Source organism: Mya arenaria, chromosome 12 (genome assembly GCF_026914265.1).
Source record: "Mya arenaria isolate MELC-2E11 chromosome 12, ASM2691426v1".
Lineage (NCBI taxonomy): Eukaryota > Metazoa > Mollusca > Bivalvia > Myida > Myidae > Mya > Mya arenaria.
This window is the reverse complement of record NC_069133.1, coordinates 13,469,048-13,491,909: the sequence shown is the minus strand read 5'-3', so window position 1 is coordinate 13,491,909 and position 22,862 is coordinate 13,469,048. Positions and strand designations below refer to the sequence as shown.

Sequence of the window (22,862 nt, the reverse complement as noted above, 5' to 3'; positions counted from 1 at the left end):
CTCAGAAATGTTGTAATTCATATAGCTGCTATTTGGTAATTACTCGGTTATATATTGGTGGGGATATTTGGAGTAATCACGATTCGCCTTGGTCAATATTCATCAAGGGTTGCAATAAATACTGTGCCGTTTGTTTGGCCGATTGTACGAGCTCGACCCCCTGTGTGATGTTATAGTTGAAAGCAAGCATGAATAAAATAATTCTTTTCTTTCGAATAGAATATCAATATCAAACGTCACTATTGATTCAAAACCAATCATGTTACTTGAAAATGCTGCATTTAAAAAACAACAATATGCACGTTATAAAGGATGCCACCAATAAGAACTTGTGGAAAATGTTCATGATAAGAGAAAAAAGATTGACGCATGTCTGGAGAGAATTGTTGTACATAGGACAGGTTGTCTAATAGCACAGAATAAAAGAAAGACAAAATCCTCAAGTACGTGAAAAAGATATCACTGTGAGGCCATGAACATGTTCAGAGAAATCTATCCTCGGTATCACAAAATAGGTTGTCTATACGAAGTGTGTGATTTAAAGGTCAAGCGTTGAAAGACAAAAGGTTCTTATTTACACTCCCCCCCCCCAGATTTAACCGTTTCTCATTCAGTTCCCGAGGCAAACTGCATATTTTCTTAAGACATGACAACGTAGGCCGCGTGTGCTCTCAGACAAAAAGTCGTGGAATAAATTGAGCATGTTATTCAGAGTCGCTGGTGGGTAATGGGTTTAGTAGAAACTTTACTTTCATTGTTTCATGACAATTCCTTCTCCGTATCCTTCTCCGTATTGTAAGATCTTGTGTTAAATTATATTCATCGAATGACAAACCTTTTTGCATGTTTTCCAAATTCGTGGCATCGACCATTCAAATATAATATTACCAATACTAGTCGTAATTATGCAATTTTCATCCATACTTCTGCATTAAATTATCGCTATAGTTTTCCTTAATAGCAGTTATTAAATGGATGGTTCAAACAGTACACATTATTCGTTTTTATATTCATTGAAACAACTTAAGTCACGGCACTAAGTTTTAATTCATCGAAAAGTTAATACAATGCCTTCCTTAATAAATTATCCGAAATCAAGTTTCAAATATAACAAACACCAACTAAGCCACTTCTTAACAATATTCCCCAAAGCGCAATAATTATAGAACATATTATTTTTTTCCGGATTACTTTTGTGTGTAAACCTTATATTATAAATTTTACAAATTAGTTGTTAAGTAGCAGAACTGTTGATTTGTTTAAAATACAACAGTCATTGTTAATTATGTTCCGAATGCACGATTTACTTTGTCAAGATTATTTCTGTATCATTCTAACCTTACAGTAAATATTTAGAACACGTGTGCGTGTTATACGTTCTTTAAGGCGCCGAGTGATACTGACAGGCGAAATTAGCCTCTTTCCAAACATTAATACTTCAATGCACAATACTCTTTCATATATTGTTAGAACGGAGAGAATCAAACGAATCGGTTGTTGCATCTGACAGCTTAAAAGTTTTTGTGTGTTTCCTTTCCCTTTTCTTTGAAGTATTTGGCGAAACAGCCTGAATAAAAGCCTGTGTACTTTTGGGCCCATTTTCTTTAAAATTCAACAAAAGTGCATGTGATTTAAAATAATTTACTTTACTTTCTACTTTTGTTTATTTTGGCATAGTTTTTGGCAATCGTGTAAGCACTATGTCAAACTGGTTTTCGATTAATTTAATTAGTTATACACAATTTACATATAATACATGTCACTAGATATAATAATGGTAATATTATATGTTTTGTTGATTGTGATGAATACCAAACCTATTGGCATTTCTGGAATTAAAACTGTAAGAGTTGGCATCTAAAAAAGAAATTGTCATAATAAAAAAACACTTGTTGGATAGTAAGACGTGGAATATAATCTGTTATTTAAAAGCAGAAAGTCATTTTGACCTATGCGCCTCGCACAATATGACTTGCTGCCAGTCCAAATATTAGATCAGTTCCAATAGGTCGCTAGTCACTAATTGCATCTTATCAGTCAAACGTAAGATATACATTTTAAAACTAATTTAACATTTCTAAAATATGTGCTTAATGCTTCTTCTTTGATAACTACTTGGTAAAACTGTTTTCAATTTGAGAATTGTTTGTAATAAGCAGATTACTCAAATGTTCATAATATAATGGAGTTCATTTTACAATTCACATAAGAGAATACATAATTCTAACAAATGCATTCTAACCACGTTTTCTACACTATCAGACAGTCCAAAAATTTGTAGCCATCAGGAACTCCAATAGTTGTTATTAAGAGCAGAACTATCCCGCGAAGTCGTCTGGAACATTAGTTAAAATATCAACGCGGTGAATTATGTACGATAATCGACTGAACCTTTCCTTTACTGCAATAAATCGTGTTCTTATGTAAACAGTGATGCCAGGAAATGCTTATTAATGTTTATTAATTAATGATATTGATTTGGTTTGGCTGATGAAAGTTATTAATACCATTACAGATAATAAATGTAGTGTATATTTTGTTCATAGTGCATCAAGTCGTATGTGTGTTATTTTTTTCAGTAATATTGAAGTGATATAAAACAGCTTAAGAACAACACAATTTCATGAAGAAAGAGTTGTTTTAAAGAAAGTAGTGCCGACATTTGTAATAGGTACATATTCTAAATGGCTCTGGACTTATCTTTAATGTACAATTGTACATATGGTTACCATTTCAAAAGGGAAAGCAAAATGGTGTTGGTGTGGTCGTGTATACAATAATATGATGTGTATGTACTGGATTCATTAATCGCGGTATAGGATTACACATGACTGATCACCATATCAATATATGTGTTGCGTTTAGTTACTTTTTTCCGGACAATCCCTTGATACTGGATGTTAATTTACGATACGCTAATGATGTATGTGTTGTCAAGGAATGCCCTCTGCTGTGATGCAGCTTAAACTAATTAAGCTGTGTTTAGTTATTATTAAGTTATGGGTATTTTTAAAAGTCTCGGTTAAATAATGTTCTGTATCACAGAATTGTTTTGAGAAACAATATTGAACACGGGTGTGATAAAATATCGTGACATGAATGGCATGTACTGTAATATGTTCCGTCACACAATTTAATGGCGGCATTTATTTGCGTTTATTTAAGGAAACATAAACAACAAAAGGAAAGCAATTGATTCAAAGCATTATCAGAGTTCTCAGCCATAGAGAGGGTAGTCAAAATGTAATTGCGATTTTATGTGTTATGAAATTAATAAAAAAAAGAAAATGTCACTTATCTTGAAAACTTGTTTAAGTTTTGAATAGTATGGAGTATAAAACTCAAACGTAATTAGTTGATATAAAGGAGGCCGATTGCGGGAATTTACAAACAATGCCGACCTTGATTGGAAACCTTTCGTTACGTAGATCAGTGATTTAATTATTACATATGTTGACACAGGCGCCAAAGCCATTGTGTTTGTTTCCTTTCGTTGTTGGTTTATGATATCTTATTTTTGTATTCTTGTTCTGATAAAACAGATATAAATGATGGTGTTTCGCTCTCGTTGCGATTGCTATCCTATGAACCCTCGCCACTTGCACTTGACTAATACGGTAGGCCGAGACCAAATAAATTCGTCTGGCAACTTTGTAATGGAAAGCAAACTCAAACAAAGTCAATTAGGTCTCAAAATCGACTGGCCCTTTTCATCTGTGGTTGTTAATCTTGCGATAGTGTTGACAAGCAAACGGACGTATTATTGCCAATATTTGGACTGCTACTCTGTTGACTCTAAAAGAGTGATGCGTATCTTCTGATATTCTACTCTGCAATATCCTTCCGATCTTCTATAAAAACAAGTTTTTATTTCATTTTGCCAACAATTCGTTGCCAGGAAATACCGTTAACGTTTACGTTTTGATAATTGTATATTAAAACTTTATCTACATTTCCAATGCAAAATCGTTGTATTCATACTCATTCTTAGGCTGTAGACTGCAGTCCTTCGAAATTTAGTACTGTAAATCAAAAACATGTATCGCGAGAACTTCTTTTTGATATATCATGGGTGTTATGCGAGTTAACAGTTAGAATTCAAAGACCCTTTATCTAAATAATATCTTACTTCATAAAATTTCAACGTCAATGCAGAGTTGGCAGAAAGCCGGGTGTTTTATTAAAATCTTGGTGAAGAATCGAGGGAATATATTATTGTAGATAATTACCAAAAAAAGGAATTGTATTGAGTAACAGACCTTACCTGCTACAGGTAGTAACAACCTCATCAGCCAATATCGGGTTTTATTTTATTTACTCTACACCAGCAATAAACTCATGAGAGTAAAGAAACATATCGTAGTACCTATAGGTTTATCAGTTACTGTATTGAAACTAGCCAATGGTTTAAAAAAAAACACATCAATTAACATATAAACCTATTCTGTGGTAATGACGGTTATCGGTTAAAGTTTGAGGCCACTCAATAGCGTATGTTTAGATTTGAGTTTTACTTGCTGTGAACAGACTTGTTACACAGGTGAAACCAAGCTTGTAGAGCATACAGCCTTTCAACGCTTTCAGGGCTTTCATGATATGTGTTTATATGCCTTCTGCAGAAAGTCAATAAATTTGTTTGTGACTTTTCAAAAGCATATGGGTAGCAAGATGCTCTTAATTATCCTGACTGATGTATGCTGTCTTGGTTTATTTCACGGTGAATTCATTATATTACCTTACATCAGGATATCTGATATCAGCAGTATTTAACAAATATTTTAATAATCCCAAGACCTCATACCTTTCTTTCGCTGATTGCCTTCATTGATTCTCGGACAATACTGATGTGAACTTATGTGAAAAACTACATAAACAAGCTCAGTAGCAAAATGTTTAAGCATAAACCCGGTTTAATCAAGGATTATTAGGTATCGCTTTAGACATATCCAATTATCCGTTAGGTACACGTCCAATTATCACGATCTTATTGTATATAATAATGCTCCCGTAGCATGTATGTTCTCATTGATGTTAAAATATCAGTATTAATAACTATATATTGCAAATGATTCCGTTTATGCTATAAAATACGTTTTAAATTATAAATATCTTGCGAGTGCTATTTTGGGTTGACTAGAAGTTAGTTTTTCAGACAAGATTTGGAGTTGATAACACTGGAGTCCGTTTCCTTAGAAGGAACCAGTACATTAAGAGAGGCATTGATATACAATATTGTTGTTTTCAACATTTATTATCTTTTTGGATATTCTAAAGTACAGTAAATGTACGGTATTTAGATAGAATGTAAACAAAACTCCTAATCATCGGACAAAGGTCATGCAGCCAATCATATTGCATGTTCTTGAAAGGAAATATTTATACATGATAAATCTATACCTTTTGGATTGAACTAATTATAAATTTATCGATAACAAAAAATAGATGAACAGCAGTTTTGTTCAATACTCTTTCTACACCCCTTTATGCCTTCAATAAGTTGCCACTTCTTTCCTAACATTCATTTTGTTTAACACATCTTTAACCATCAGAGCCGGTTATAAGACAAATACGTTTATCCAATATGACTAAGTGATTGTAGAGTCAAGACGACACGGTGCTCTAAAGCAGCTTATATATATCTGTCTGTTTGTCTACATAGGTAGGAGACACATGCGTCATTGCGACGAGGTCATTGTATTGTTTTTACAAGAGCGCAATGTATTGGAAGGAGCATCTTACAATTGTCTCGATGAAACTTGATCTCAAGTACTAGGAATAATGAGAGAAGACACTTAAAATGAAAAAGATAGCACAGTTTAAGTTCATAAGCATGTAGTATGTATGTTTCATGCGCTTTCTCTATGATGTATATTTTCAAAGAAACTGATCAGAAATCTTTACTTCTTTTACCACGTTTTCTGAGGAATGTAGATACAGAGGGTTTTATTTGCTTTCAATGGCATGTTATCTTTTCTTATCGGTGCACTAGCAAATAAATTCGGTGGATCACTGGCAAAACTGTCATGATCATCATAAACACTTTCGGGAATCATAGAAATATTTATGTGTGATCACTGAAACAAATATTCGGGCGTTGCCGTTTGACATCCCAACAGAACGAGAACATAAATTAACTGCAGAGAAAGCCCAGTAGCCTAAATATTAACCATGATCCTGCTTAAAAACATAAGGATCATGACCTTGCTACTTCACGCCAGAATGTTCCGTGTAAGTTTTCACTGACACTTCCAGTGTGATCATCCCTTCGAATTGCAGCATGACGATATTTTGATATTCGTTTAATGTGTTTTAATGTGTTTTGTAATGTAACGGTCTTCCTCTTCATTAAACAACGTGAAGATATTAAAAACATACGAAGACCCTGTCTTCGTGTATTTTGCATGTTATAACACTATTTTCGTACTTAAGTATTCACTGACAGTGCCAAATTAGTGACTCAATAATTTACCAATGAGGATATGTTTAAATGGTAATGTTTTTGACTTGTATCGCCCTGTCTCTTCTTTTACTCCACTGGTCATGGACAACCTAATATATACTTATGTAGCTTGTAATTATATTTTAAAGTGTTACGCTCTGCAACACTTATAAACACCAGTTGACCTAATTTTGATGGGGAGGGGTGATTTATGTCTTACAAATGCATATGGGCGAGTATATTGATTCAAACAATTTGGATATCAAAGGCACAGAGCTATAAACCATATGCTGAAAATTACCTCGAAAAAGATCTAGACACTTTACATTTGATTAAATTATGTAATTTTATTTACATATGAAAACAAACTTTATGCGGGGGGGGGGGGGCACTAAAATGTGATGAGATATTTTCGCTTTAGGTTTAGGTTTGTAGATTTACTGAAAAAATTTGATACCATACTGTGAAATTTTGAGGAGGATAATTTCTCAATAAGCGCTGGGCTGGTTTTTCAAGTCAGTATGTAAATAGTTGTCACAAGATGTTGTATAGTGTACACATGTCTGAATGTTACTACACTTCTTAAAACAATATGCATTTATTGTGTATTAATAGGTGTATTTAAGGATTTTATTTCATAAAAGTAATCTAAATGGTTTTCTACGATACCAAGTGTATTCCTTTCGATAGAGACTTGAACCATATGTACGTTGTTAAAGAAGATATAGATATTGAGCCTACTAACATGTGTCATGAACAGTTAAATAATTATACTCGTGTTATGACGACGAGTGCCTATTCCCTTTAATTACATGCTTATTTTCTGTTAACGATAAGAATAACCCACCTGTTTCACCTTTGCAGGTCAACATATGAAATGCAGGAAATGACAAAGGTTTAAAGAATGTTTTGCATGAAATAAAGAGGAAAAATCTCGTTATTTCTTTGATGATTTAAAGAAAAAAAACAACAGTATTCTAATAAATATTTATAAAAAAACTACACGTATATTTTGCTGGAGTATTACCAATGAAGCAATTATTTTTCCAACTAAATTGATTACAAATATGCGGAGTTATATTAAAATACGTGATGGTTAAATTTAACCGTAAAAACCAATAGTATATGATTAACGATAATTTACAATTCATTAAAAGAAAACAACAACAAGGAAACTCTTTGTTCGCCATATATTTTTTGTATTATTATCCCAAATGAAATATTAAACGTTATCGTGTAGACTTGTCTTCTGAAAAATAAATTATCCAAAACACAAAACATAGTATGTTTTGATAAGTAAGTAGCATCTGATGCGAAAACGATAAGAACAGCGGTGATATTACAATAAATATCGCTTTTCTTTAAAATCACTCTTTACGGAGAAAAGATTATGAATATAAGTATGGTAATGTGTTTCAATCTGCATTTGTTTGTTGTTTATCTTGAAAAACACATTAAGGGAGAATAAAAAAATTAAGATTCTTTTCTTCAAAAAACATCTGAACACATTTAGGACATACCGGTCACGTAGCGGCATGTTAACGGCTTATGTCTCGCCCGGGAAAGGAATACATCTGTGAAGTTAGCCTCGTTCAAGAGTTGAACTCTTTCTCTTATTGCGCTTTTATAGTTCTGCCATTCTCTGAAACGTCTTGGTACAATCGTAATATGTTGATTGCGCTTAACTATGCAATGTAGGAATTAAGAGTGTGTTTCTTTCCAAAATAGGGATACATATTCAATAGACTAAGAAGATATCTCAGAGAAAGGGAATGTAAATTTATTTCGTTTTTTACGATAGATACTGCAGGACATTTTGATACACAGATATCACAGCCTATTTATTTTAAATGCTTGGATTTGTTTTCGTCTTTGTGTATTCGATTGGAAAAGTGTAAAACATTTCTCACATACATGAAAATAAATTCAATGTTTAATAGCAGTGTTTAAAGACTTAAGCTGCCGTTGACGGTTTTATTATGTTCCTCACGGGGAGGACCATGATGCGACAAGATAACCCTCACTTTTTTGCAACGGAGAAGTTCATGGTTTTCAACAATATGGCATTTTACCGCAAACTCAGATAAAATATGCTTAATTTCTTTTTACAGCAGTGCATATTCTGACTCTTAAAAAAGCTGCTCACTTATTTTTCACTTGTTTGCCTTTGACGCATCGGCTTAAAGTGTTTACAGTTTGTGCTCTTCCTTTGTGCATCTAACATAGTTTTTACCCGATTATTAGGCCTTCAAGGCTTCAGCCATTTTTCATTGCATTGTCGATTTATCTATATGATGTATGTAACAAAAGATAAGTCTGATTCAGTATTAAGATTTTAGGGTCAAAACTGTGTCATTTATTATTTATTTAATGCTAGCTTGTAATAAACAATTAACAGAAGCCCAATCTAATTAGCAAGACCTAATTTATAATAACTAACTAACTATCACAGTTATGTAAATGAAACAAATACTAAACATTGAAAAACAAACATAAAATTTTAAATGAAATAAAATTCGCATTTCAGGGTGTCTAAGTATCAGCTAGTATTGGCATCCTGAAATATTAAACATATCAAATAACCTTTTCATATGCAGAGTAATGCATTTTGACGGTCGAATGATATGATTGTTATCGCGGATTAAAATAACCTTTCAAATAATTTGTTCTTAAATGAATCTTGCTGTTTTATTTTTCCTGAAAGTAATACCAGGTTATTCTCAAAAGCTTTTGATTTGAACTGCAAATAGGATACCAGCTAATCGAGCCTCACACTTAAGATGAATACTAATATGTCTATGTTGAGCAAGGACATATGTGGTCGACACCACATTTTGAGTTAGAAACTACTGCAAAATTGATGAACGAAAAAACAGATACTATGACTTCTCATTACATTGACATTTTATATACTGTAGATACTTCGCCGATAATTCCAATAACATGATTTTTTTCTTCTCCAACTAGACAGTTTCTGTTTGGAATAAGACAGATGCATACTGTTCCATTTGCATTGGATCTAAGACAATTTCTGCGTGCTTTGCTGAAAATAAACGCCGACTGTTTTGCTGAAGAAAATGCATCTTATATCATACATTGTGCATGTGTATGCATACTTCCAACGTATTGCATTCCTCTCGGAAATAATGCTTACTAATGGTTTACTTCTTTGTATTCATATCGGCTCAATACGTTATCTTATTTGTATATTCTTGAGAATTTCATCACATATGATATTCTAGAGATGACAAGAGATTATAATTTATAAATGACAGAAAAAAGCATCGTACTTTGTTTGAATTCTGGATCTATCATTTACACATTGAGATTAACCAAGTATATCAAGTGATTTGATATTAACATATGTACCGGCATGCATTTACGTCTAAATGATACGTTTCTATTTCTTTGAAGATTAAACTTTTTTAATAAGTTGCTCCTTAAGGTTTCGCATGTTTTCTTCTGGGAAAACTCCCCAGGCTTTCCTCGAGGTTTTGATCAGACAACAATAATAGACTGATGTTATCGTTTACTCACGCTTTGTCCGGATTTATTCTTGAAATTTTATGAATTGTTATGCCGTCTTTTCATAAAATGCAAATAAGAAAGTAGCCTATCTATCCTGACATTCAAGTAGATTTGTATCATGTTGGATATGTTTAGGAATAATAGTTGTCAATATATTATGACACATAAAGAAGGCAAATATGCACTAAGATTGGCGATCTTTGACATTTGGTACTCAGAAGTGACGTAAGGTTTCCTTTTATAATTGCCCCGCGAAAGATCTAGAGATGCTTTTACTAAATGAATGTGACCAGAACATAGGTAATAGTATAGACATTCAAAACCGACACCGATTGATAAACAATGAATATCATTGGGAAACACGTTAAATATATTCGTTAGCACCAAACAGATAACAGTTTACACAAAAGAGAGAAAGGGCGCTTTTGAAACAAACAAACTTTTTTTAATCAGTCTTTAACATCTCGAGTGTTTTCAAACCCGTTAAATAGTCTTTAAAAGGTAGGTTAACGATGTTCCGGATAATGCATACAAAAAATTAAAGAATTGCAGGGAAAAGAATGTCTTGTAACAATTTTGTAAAAATACTAAACTATTTGGTTAAAGGCTGTTAAAGCTTGGCTAATTTAGCAATCAAATTGCAGTGTGTTACCATTTTGTGCAATGCATGTTTTCAAGATGGCCTGCTTTAGTTACTCGAATATCTACACTGAAGTAAGCGATCTTAAAACTGATTCCTTTGATGTTTTTTTTTGAATTTTCCCTTAAATCTTAGAACTCTACTTGTTTTTCGATTTAATATTTTGAAGCGTCGAGGACATCCCATGATAAGTGAAATATTTTCAGTTAATCAGTGTCAATTTTAGTTTAAACACTTTTTCTCCATTATTCAATATCATGACATGGTACATATAATGCTTAATGAATTTCAGCATATATGATGTTGTGCATCGGGATAAAAGCTGTATAGCAACTTATATGCTATACAGTTCAACCTTTTGGTATAACTACAAACACTTGCTAACCTAATTAAATTGAACAAATTCAAAACTGATAAAGTTAAAGCGGTTTTCGTTGCATAATTGATGTGTACAACTGTTCAACAAAAAGTAATCGAAACTGTCAATATAATTTATATCATCGATACTTTCATCTTAGATTAGAACTACTGCAATGGCAAACACTTCTTAGCTGATTTAACTTTTCAAGGGTCATAGGCAGAGACGATTTATAACTGAAACGTTACTTACATTGAACTGTTCTGTACTTAACAGGGTATATCAGGAGCAAGAACCACTTCCATACATTTTATGATAATTATGTTATAAATAAAAAAAACATATGAACAATCAAATAATTCAATTATAATTAAAATGTACGACTCAATTTTCATTTGTATAAATTAATTATCGTTACAATAATGCATTATTATGTCGGTTTGTTCACGTATGCCTGTAATCTGTTTAATATTCTGATCCTAATAAGAACAGATTCAAGAATCATACGAGTTAAACGTTAGTTCGAGCAAACAAATGTGCATACATCGATACTGCATGTATATAAATGATGTTGCCATACCATTTCAAATATATTGCTTTTTATGAACAATCTTTCATGTAAAAACGTTGCAATATACTTTCTTGTAGTAAGAAATCCAACTGAAACTAAACATGAAAGTCAAGTTGACTTCCATTTACGACCAAGGAGGAAAACAGCAGACTAGTTTACAACACAGCCCTTGAAATACAATGGGACCAATATGTCCTACACACGAAAGCTATATTTCTGCCATAAGATAATAAAAGAGCTTGTGAAATATAGTAGCATGACAAGGATTTGGAAAATCATATTAACGTGGAATTCAATCATAAGCAAAAGCCTTTATCTAAAGACCATCCAATTGTCCAACCAATAATGAAAATTTATAGTAGAAATGAGCTAACGTAATTACTCTGTCGTTCAACGGTCATTTATGTGGCGAGCTTTTTTAACTGAAGACAAAATGAAACCGCCAAAGTTCTAATCATCACTCAAGAGATTTTCGCTTCAAAAAAGTATAATTATTACCAAAAATGATAATTAAAATAAAATAAAATCCTGAGTTGTCGAATCAAAATTCTTACCATCGATTAGAATATCATCATGATCATTTAGTTTTGGAAATTGTCTATTTAGAAAATAGAGGTCATTTATATTGGTATATCCTTAAGAGTGCTTGCTTTGTACACATTGTCTGTATTTCATTTTTTTTAAAAGCATCCTCGTTCACGATTTTAAAATTCAACGAAACGGAGGAGGTATTATTCTTATTAGAAATTACATATTTGAATAGTCACACTGAGAGGGCTATGACGCATTTACTTCACTTCCGACATGTGCAAAATAACTTAATTCTCTGAAAATATATTTTTATTGCTCATACATTATTGCATACATGCCATATGACTGACGTTTTTATTTCAAACTTGCAGTTCAAGAATAATATATATGTAATATTTGTTTAGAAATTCAGAAACAAATGTGATCCATGTCATTAAAATTGTAGTTAAGCTTGGTGGTGCCCAAAATATCGCTCTAACAAATCTTTTAAACGATAAAAAATATATAAAGCAGGGTTTGATGCTGAACATAGATAACGTGAGCAGTTTTGAGACAAAGCCGCTTTTCATTCTTTTATCATTTCTTCAGAATGTTTGAATTAAGCTTGATATCAACATAGTTCTATATCGCATAAATATTGTAAGGAAATGGGTGTAGACGGGCGTATCATCTTATTATGTTTAACTGTTGTAGTATATTATATAATATAGTTTTTAACAATGGCGCTAGAATTTATTGTGCTACGTATAAAAATGCATCTGTATGTGATGTTATCATGGACATGAAAATAAGGCAACTGTTACTTTGTTTAAACATATCTACGATATTTTCTCGATAATGAATATATGTGTAGTTGCCAAAGTCACATTACAATTAAAGGATTGTTAATTATACAACGTTATATACCATGCAAATTATTCAACGTTATATACCATACACATAATGTATATAAGTCAGATCGATACTATGATTTTATTACCTAAAACGATATTGACCGAAACTGAAACGCGATGTTTCAAATTTATTATTAACCTCATCTATTTTTTTTTAAGTTTTTATCATTTAGGTTTTAATTTATCGATCATAAGCAGAGTTCTTATGAAATGGATTGACAAAAGGTTACTCAATTTCAAATCTATTTGAATCATCTTCCCATCCAGAATATTTACGAAGAACATAATTGAACCAAATAAAATATTTTCACGTTTTATTTAGCTTTCATCAAAACAATGACGAATAAAATTGAATATGATGATTGAACAGCGTTCAACTATCTAGAAATTCGCTTGTTACCATAATTTGTCTCAGTGTTTCCAAGCGAGTTCGCGTGTGGGTGATACCACTCAGGTCAATATTTGTTTTCGGCTCTATCTACGAATCAACATTACACATCTAACATCTAATTGTTTTAACATTGAGTTGCTTTGGACAAACAAATGCATATATGACATTAACTGTTAGAATATACGAATAAAACACAAAACGAGAAGTAAATAAAAACACAAAAAGAAAGAAACACAAACATCATGATGGCTAGTTTAAAGTGTGTAATTAAATTCTTAGCTTTTTTTCTGTAAACTGGTTGTTAAAAATGCAGTTTCATATACGATTGTATCGTATTGTAGAGCTATGTATATTCACAATTCCAATGAGACTTTAACCATACAGGAGAAATAAACGATATAACGCTTAGTATCTAGACACGTTACGTAGAAAGTGTGTGCGTAAGTAGCCATGTTGACCTCCTTAATAAAATGGAATTTGTCATAGCAAAGCGTCCGACGAAAAGGTCTCCATTACTGAATGTACTCCGTGGCAATTTATGTCGCCGCATTTCATATATGTATGGATAAAACACTTTATGGTTGTTATATTGTAGACAATCAGCAGACAAGAGACACATTTTAGGACATAAATAATTCGAATATTTATGTCCTAAAATGTAAAGAAACAAGCTCAGTAGCAAAAAGTTTAAACATAGACCCGGTTTATTGGCACTGGGCAAACGCCAAAGACATAAAATACAAAATCACAAACAAGAAACATAGAAGAACAGCACAAAACTCCACAAACAGCACAGTGAATACATACTTTATATATATAAAAATAGGTATGTTTATCAAGAATTGTTAGGTACCGCCTTGAAACGGTCAATAAAATGTAAATTTACTGGGGGTTTAAACCAGTTTATGTGCACCAACCTCACTCTTATCCCAACAATCCTTAATACAGATGAAACGAAAATGGTAAATCTTATCAAAGTATGCATTAACTTGAGGAAACATCAATAAAACAAAGAATAATAAATGTATAGGTAAACCCCAAGTACTTCTATGACTCTATATGCAGACCGAGGGATACAATTCAGAGCACCTAATGCAAAAACTTTTCATAGATACGATGCAGTCATTGCTAGAAACTATAAACATCCCACACAGTCTGCCTTATAAAATAAAAGGTTTAAAACTGTGTGATCATAGAGTTTCATAATAAAAAGCATCATTGTACTAAAACTGGGAACAGATAAGGAAAACATTATTAAAAATAAAAGCGACATGTATTCGCTAATCTTTCCTTCCAAATGATTTAAAAATGTAAACTATTTGAAGAAAACGAAGTCACATGCCAAAACACTCCAAGTCAGCCAAAAACGTTTTGTCCAAATACGGTTTTAAAGATAACATGGATTAGCAAAATCTTCATAAAAAATCAAAGGACTGAAAGTTTAGTTATGAAAGTATGCTATATTAAACCTTATATTTTGTTTCAGATATTCATCTTCAAAAGCTGGAAGGCAAGTGCTCTTCAAAATATTGCCTTTATATCCACGGTTTAAATAAATACCAAGTAATTCATTAAGTCTATCTACCCAACTACCTGCTGGAGATATTTTAATTTTACGAATTCTCTTTAAAACATCACCATAAAAATCGGGATGAGCAATACTATTAGCAATCAGCGATTTAAGACTACTATTGTACTTTGATATGAGATTATAATGACCATTAACAAATTTTGAGAAAGTTTTCCTTAATTTATAATATCTGAAACCCTGTTTTAGAAGTTTTTGCGTCATAAGTTTACTGCGAGAAATATTTTACATCTGTACATATTCTAGCAAATCTTATCAACTGTGCAACAAAAACACCATATGATGGTGAACTAGGAACATCACCATCTAGAGAAGGGTATTTAATTATTTTAAAATTAAAATCATCATGTTTATCATAAAGATTGATACTCAATATATCTTTGAAATCGGAGCCTATACTCCGATTATGTTGGACTGTCAAAATTGGGATTGGCCTTTGGGAAGTTTTATTTGTGTTTCAACGTTTCGAATATGAGTTGTTTATGTACTGTAAATAATTTTGATATACCAAAATATTAGGATTTTATTCCAACTGTTTTATATTCAGGATTGAGACGATTAAATATCTTATTTACTTGCATTAACGTTTCAACAATCAATCATATCAAAAGAGACTAAATATAAGTGCAATCAGTTGTGCACACGACTCGCCTCAGATTGTACTGTTAATATCACAGAAATTACATCATATTTGATCCCGTATTGATAAACCATGATTTCGTACTGGTATCGAAAACAAATAAAGTATCAAAATCCCTTACGTGCAGTTGCAATGAATTTGCAGAATTTTTCAACACATCTGGTTGTAATGGGATTGTTTGTTTTTGTGTTTTATTTCTTCTTCTGTACAAATACCGATGCATATACCCAGCTGTTGTGCAAATAGTTTCGTCAGTTTGCACAAAAGAGTTCATACATACAATGAAATAATAACACATTTAACAGAATGAATATTTGAAAGGTCGAACATTTCAATAAAACAACGTGGATTAACATTGCATAAAAAACAATTTTCCAAGTTTAAGTGTTTGTTTAATAATACATGGTTTAAAATACTTTAATATTAATTTACCTTATGATTTGACGTGTGATGGGGTATTTATCTTATAATTCTTACGAAGTGTGAAAGCAAAATTTCGAGCATTCAGCTTTAACCAAATGCTTGGAAAATGAAATCGCCCTCTAAAAATAAGCGGTAGGATGTGTTTGTTTCAAGAACAACACATGCAATAGAAGTTTTAATTATTTTTTTTGTCATAATGTACTGGTTAAACAGTTGTGTAGTTAGTTTTGATAAAGGAGAAATAACTACAATTGATTTAAAAGTAGTTCCTACAAATGATATTTTCATTTATTCGTTTGTAGTTAACTTTTTGACTGTTAATAGTATGATTTAACTCCACATTTTACCGCAAAGCAAGAAAAGAAACTTAAAGTAAAGTTAAGCTACGTGTATTATGGGAAAAAAACATTACATTCTCTCATGTGAGCACGTAATGATTCACAACTAAGTCGTAGAGCAATGCAAAGAGTGCAGTCGATTTTCTTTTGTTCGTGGAATCTGCTTCATTTGCATAGTTCAAGTGGTATTAAAATAAGAGGTATATTCATCATTGTCATTTTGTATCCTCTGTTATTGCACTTTCAGACAAAAATCTTTTTTTTAAAAGTGCAGCTTATTTAATTGAAATTTAAATATGCGGTTTGAATTTCATCTAGCAAAGTCAATCGCTTATATTTCTGAAAATGATGGTTTTAATTAATGGTCGACAACTACTGACACAAGAATTATGTTTAAAATCTCAGTAATACACGTACACATCCAGTAAAGTTTAGCCATACAATATAAATATAATTATTACTGTAACATTTTCTTTTATATTAACCTGTTTAGAATTCAAACAACATCGAATATAAATCAATCCTTCTCAGAATTTACTTCTGTAAGCGTTCATTAATACGAAGCAATTATTACCACAAAGTTTAACATGAAAAATTTAGATGAATACAACAGATGATGTTCTTGGGCACTATTTTCTTGTTCATCGTCTCGGGTCGATGAACGATTAAAGGACTTAAACGTCAATAACATAGATTCTGTGATCAACAACACCGCATACCTAAAGGACTGAGGGCAAGTCGTTCTTTATATATGGTTCAAGTCTTTGTGCCTGATGTCTGGGCGATTTACTTAACTGATATGGACCCGACTTGATCGGAGTTTATTTTAATGTATTCTCCGAGTCGCCAAAACAAATTAATTCCGATGGCAAAATGTTTGTCATTATTTAGGGCCAACGGGCTCCTTCGTATTGTTTGATTCAGTGCATGCAAGGCACATATTCTAATCAACCGTATTTTCGATCATCGCGCTGTCCAGTGATTACAGCTAGACAATTTCAACTTAATATACTTCCTTTACAATATTTATGTGAAAAACTACAGAACTAAGCTCAATAGCCAAACATTAAGCCCCGTTTAATGGCACAGTGTAAACGCCAAAGACATAGAACTCAAATATAAAAAATCACAAACAAGAAACATGGAGCAACATCATCTATTCATTTACTGACCGGTTTGATACTATCCTGTGATTTTAGGATACGCCGTTGTAGGTCAACACTTGATGATGTCTTAGATGGGAATAGCAGCATTTCCAGGGAAACAGTTTCCGTTAATACGAATTGTCATTCGCAACCAAACCGATGCGCTGCGATTCCAAAAACGAACTTCTGGAATATATATAGTATTCAATATGCCTATTTTGGTGTTTGCATGTTTCCTTGTTGTTGGACAGATAGATAGATGGATGGATGGATGGATGGATGGATGGATTTATTTGGGCAATGATTGCATAACATGGACAATCAAAACAACATGTACAGTAAATATATTACATACATGCAAATATGACTAGTCCATGCCTTGCACACCAGCACCAAGGATAACTCAAAAAAGTGTCACAGAGAACCTTATTTCCATTTGGGTCCTCAATGTCGACTGCATGACATAGAGAAGTATCTTTAACTTACATACAAAATAATTAAGACTACATTACACATGCAGGCTCTCCAGCAATATACCTAAAACAAAAAAGGAGAAAAGTACAATTTTTTCAAGCAAAAAACTAGGAAAAAGTTAGGAATACTGAGACAAAAGCTAGGAGGTATTATCAGACTAAGTACGTAATATATATCGCTAGGATATAGTGACACGTAAGACTAAGACATAACGTGTCAGACTTATTTCTGTAATTAATGTTTGAGATGCCTTTTAAAATAATTTGATTGATTCAAGAATGAAAGTTCAAGGTTTATTTACAAACTATCCAGAAGGCCATACAATGCAGTGCTTTCGGATATTTCAATATCTGTAAAGACAATAATTAACAAATTAAAATTAAAAACAATTAGCCAAATATATAGATGGATGTCGTATATACAGTATATACAGTATCTACATACAAGAATTAAATAAAAATATCTCATAGTTTTTTCGAAAATTTATTATATTTTTTGGATTGTTTTGAAACTGACAAAGTACGTGTATTATACTCATAGTAACGTTCGTTTGCTTTTTCCATTTTAATTTATTTTGAGGACAAATAATTACACTATAGCTACAAAATCTATACAAACAAAACTCAAGTCTGAGGGAAGTTATTAAATCTTAATGCAATATTCGTACTTGATTCGAATTCGATTCTGCAGAGGATCATGTATACAAAATAATTTAATAATGCCTACTTTACGTAAAGAAAACAGCTTACATAATTGAAAACAATGCTTGAAATGAAGAGTTAAAATTAATACAAATTAATACATTTTCGCATGAATATAGCACTATTTATAAAAAAAAATAATAGCATAATAGTTATATCATAGACATAAAGCTGAACATTTGGTTATGTAAAATAATTCTCAATATATAATTATCTCATCAATGTATGTCAATCATAAATATTCGCCAGTAACTAAACTTATTAAATAAAAAAACGTTACATGAATAAAACATGTTATACAGCAATGCTCTGCTAGAGACTTTTAATCATCTATTCCAATTTTGGCAAAATATATACTTTCTGCTTTACATAAGCAATACATAGTTTATCTTTTCCCATTTAAAGTTAAGCCCATAAAATAAACGTGTTTTTTTGCTGCGGTGGAAATTGCTTGGTTTAAAACATTCAAGTTAAATCTTGCGAAATCTTGCAAGAAAGACGTCCAACAGATTTATAATTCGCAGTATCATTTGCAGGAAACGCCAAAAAATCTTGACATGATGATGTCTTAATCAATCAACATTACATCATTTAAATGCATTATGCTCGAATCTGTTTGCAGTATCAGCGCAATATGTATTCATTTGCGCTTAACAGATAGCGTAATTTGACGGAGTCGATTAAATTCAAAGCTATGCATTGTGGAAACCTGGAAATTATACTCAATGGATGTTTTGAATTACGTGCACACGATACCGCAATTTGTTTAAATATTTAAGTAAGCTATACACATCAAGCCGGTTGTGCGAATTAATACATCTTTTCAAATACGCGGACTTATATATTCAAAAGTCTAAGTATATTGTGTTCTGCGTCTTTCTATATATTCAAAGTGTGTATGTTAAAGCAATTATACGCTTATCACATTTATAAAGTTTGTCGTATATTTTAATCAATGCACTTGGCAGTTAGATATTTTGAATTAGTTTTTAAAAAACAGTTTCATTCATTCTGCTTTGATTGAAAGGTGATGTAAATCGAGATGTATCTGAAGACGTTGTCAGCGTATATGTTTAAATTAAATGACAAATGAGCAATCAAATACTCCATAGTTTTGTTTAGTTCTATTTCTTATGAATAAAACATTTACTTGACTTGAATTGTTGGAAATATATTGGAAAAAGTAGAGCGATCCGAATTATGTGTTTATGCGATAATGATTATCACATGTGCATGTATATATAGATACCTCTTACATTGCTACTTTATCAATTTATACGTCCATAATACAAATAGCCAAAAACATGTTATTGCATTATAAATTCTTATGGAATATCAAAACTATATATTGCATTTCTTCTTCTTTCAGGTAGAAACAGCCTTCCTTCGAAATTAGGGCACTTACTTCAATCGTAGACTAACAATAAAGACGGCAGACCGACGCAGAGACCAAGTATATTAAACGAAGGAAAACGACGTCCATAACGATATTAAAGAATTTTCGCGTAGAATAGAGCTTGATCGAGCCGGTACCAGAGGAGTTCAAAATATTAATAAAAGCCTCAATTTCTAGCTGAATTGATATTTATTTTCACCAGTCTCTTAAGATATACCAATTCCGCGGATTTGATTTTAATTTGGATCTTAACACATACTTCGAGTTGAAATAGTATTCTATCCAACAAACAAAGGAAAACAGACCCTGATATTGTGTTTGTGTTATAACGATTCAAGCGAGGTGTAAATAAAAACCAAACAGATATCTGCGATATGCACTAAACGATTCGAACTTTTGGGAGATAAAACACCAAGTGCACAGGAAATTTGAACAGATGCGCGTGCGTTGTTCCATTTTTTTCACCTCACTTATCCAGGGGAAAGAATACTCCCGACTGCTAATTGTGCAAGCTTTTTAAAGTAAAAGAACAATTTATTGTATTCAGCATAAAAACCACTACCATTACAAGGGAATAATTGCCCGGATATTTGCAGCAATGGAATATACAGAGGAATGAAGAACTTCCTTACCACAGAAACAAATCGTTTATTTATTCTGAGGTAATAAACCATAGAATAATAGCTTATGTAAAACCAAACAGCTGTTTTACACCAGCTGATAGTACGATCTGAATTCACTCTAGCGTTTAATGTATGTGCGCGATAGACAAATTGCTTGTTTTACTTTACGACTTCAAGAATTGGGATGAGCAAATTGACATATCGCTTTTTGATAAGGTTGCTTCTAGAGAGAAATCATTTACATGAGCGCTCTGCAGGATACCACGTGGCTGCCGTACTCCGTAAACGCCTCAGGGAGTTGGCTCGTGCTTAGTGCCGGTGAGGAAGACACAGATGTCATCCCTAGAGGTTCCACGTATAATTTTTCGTTCTCAAATCTGAGCTATGATCATACAGCACAAATGTTTGCAAATACCACGGACACAGTGTATGCGTCGACAAAACATCCCATCATTGGCGTTGTTCTTGCCATGTTTTCATTCATCACCGTGCTTGGAAATATTTTGGTGATAGCAGCAGTGGTCAAGGAATTATATTTACGGACAGTGACAAACTACATGATTGTTTCTTTAGCCTTAGCGGATGTAATGGTCGGTGGAATTGTTATGCCATTCAGTATTAGTTATGAGCTTAACAATCAGGTTTGGTATTACGGAATCGCCTGGTGTGATCTCTGGCATTCTTTCGACGTCTTAGGGAGCACGGCTTCCATCTTGAATTTGTGCATAATATCTCTTGATCGGTATTGGGCGATAACTGACCCAATAGCGTATCCAAATCGGATGACACCGTGCCGGGTGTCCATTCTCATTACATTCGTATGGCTTTGCTCGGCAGGAATATCCTTTCCCGCAATTGCTTGGTGGAAAGCAGTAACACCTCCTGGAATACCAAGTGATCAGTGCGTGTTTACCGAAGATAGTGCATACTTGATATTCTCATCTATGGTGTCATTTTATTTTCCGACCATAATAATGATATTTGTTTATATTCAAATATATCGTGCGGCTAGAAACCAAAGAAAAAGTATTGAAAGTGGGACCAAGGTGTTGACATCAAATCGGTTATTTGGTACCAGCGGTGTGATGACATTACGAATACACCGAGGCGGTATGGCCAAGCTGCGGTCGCCAGCTAAAAGCCATGAAACAACACCATTCCGAAAGAAAAGCGAGAGTGAGGAGGAAGAAACATCACTTGCGTCAAACGCACAAACGCCTGTCCACTCGGCGTCACATAGTCTCACAAACCATAACGATCATAATGAACTTCACCATCATCACCACAACCATAATCAGGATGAACATAGCCATAATCAAAGACCCATGAAATTTATTACTAAACGTTTGCGCCAACTTGCCCTGAGTAAGAAACTGTCAAAACTTGCCAAAGAACAAAAAGCTGCAAAGACATTAGGGATTGTTGTTGGTGTCTTTATCATTTGTTGGATGCCATTCTTTGTTGTGAACGTTTTGCTCGGGATATGTGGCGCTAGCTGCGTCAGTAAACTTGATATCATTATGCCAGTTTTTACGTGGTTTGGCTACATAAACTCTGGCGTTAATCCAATCATTTATGCATTATCAATGAGGGACTTTAGAAGAGCGTTTGGACGGATCATTTTTTGTTGTTGCCCAAAGTATAGATTCCAGAACAGGCGTCGAGGAAAGACGTGTCGAAACGCAAACTCCTCGAGCTTTATGGGTTCAGCATTATTGTAGCATTTGTTATGAGATTATGTTTGTCTAGTTGTATTTGATTACTTTTATTCATCGGTGCAAGGAGACCCGACCATTAATATTTGTAATAATTTGGCGTTTTTTGTTTAAAAGCGCAATCTCCGCAATATGAATCAAATAGCAATCAAAGTTTCTATTTGAATGTAGCTTATTAATCATTTTCATATTTAATTTACCAGCATATGGACTTGATAAGAAGTGACTTGTTCTTAATTTACTTAACACAATTGCCTCATATGTATTATGTTAAACTTTGACATTGAAAATAAAATATTATTTTTTAAGTCTCATAATTTGCTTATTTGTCAACAACTGTAAATTACAGAACCCCACGTGTATCAGATTTCAATCTTCTTCCCATTATTATAGGACGCGATTGATAAGGCAACATCAATGCTTAATCGATTGTGACTACCTTCCATTTGAAAAATGATACACCTCTGT

At 32.7% G+C, this 22,862-nt stretch overlaps 1 protein-coding gene across 5 annotated transcripts in view; it reads left to right on the top strand.

The window, feature by feature from the left end:
* LOC128211045 (dopamine receptor 2-like) overlaps positions 1-22,662 on the top strand; it is a 57,615-nt gene extending 34,953 nt beyond the window's left edge. For all 5 annotated transcript variants that reach the window (XM_052915436.1, XM_052915433.1, XM_052915435.1 and 2 more), the window contains exon 2: positions 20,030-22,662. In XM_052915436.1, coding sequence (XP_052771396.1) covers positions 20,922-22,400 — 1,479 coding nt within the window. In that variant the 5' untranslated portion in view covers positions 20,030-20,921 and the 3' untranslated portion in view covers positions 22,401-22,662. The remainder of the gene's footprint in view (positions 1-20,029) is intronic.
* Positions 22,663-22,862: the final 200 nt, after the last annotated feature.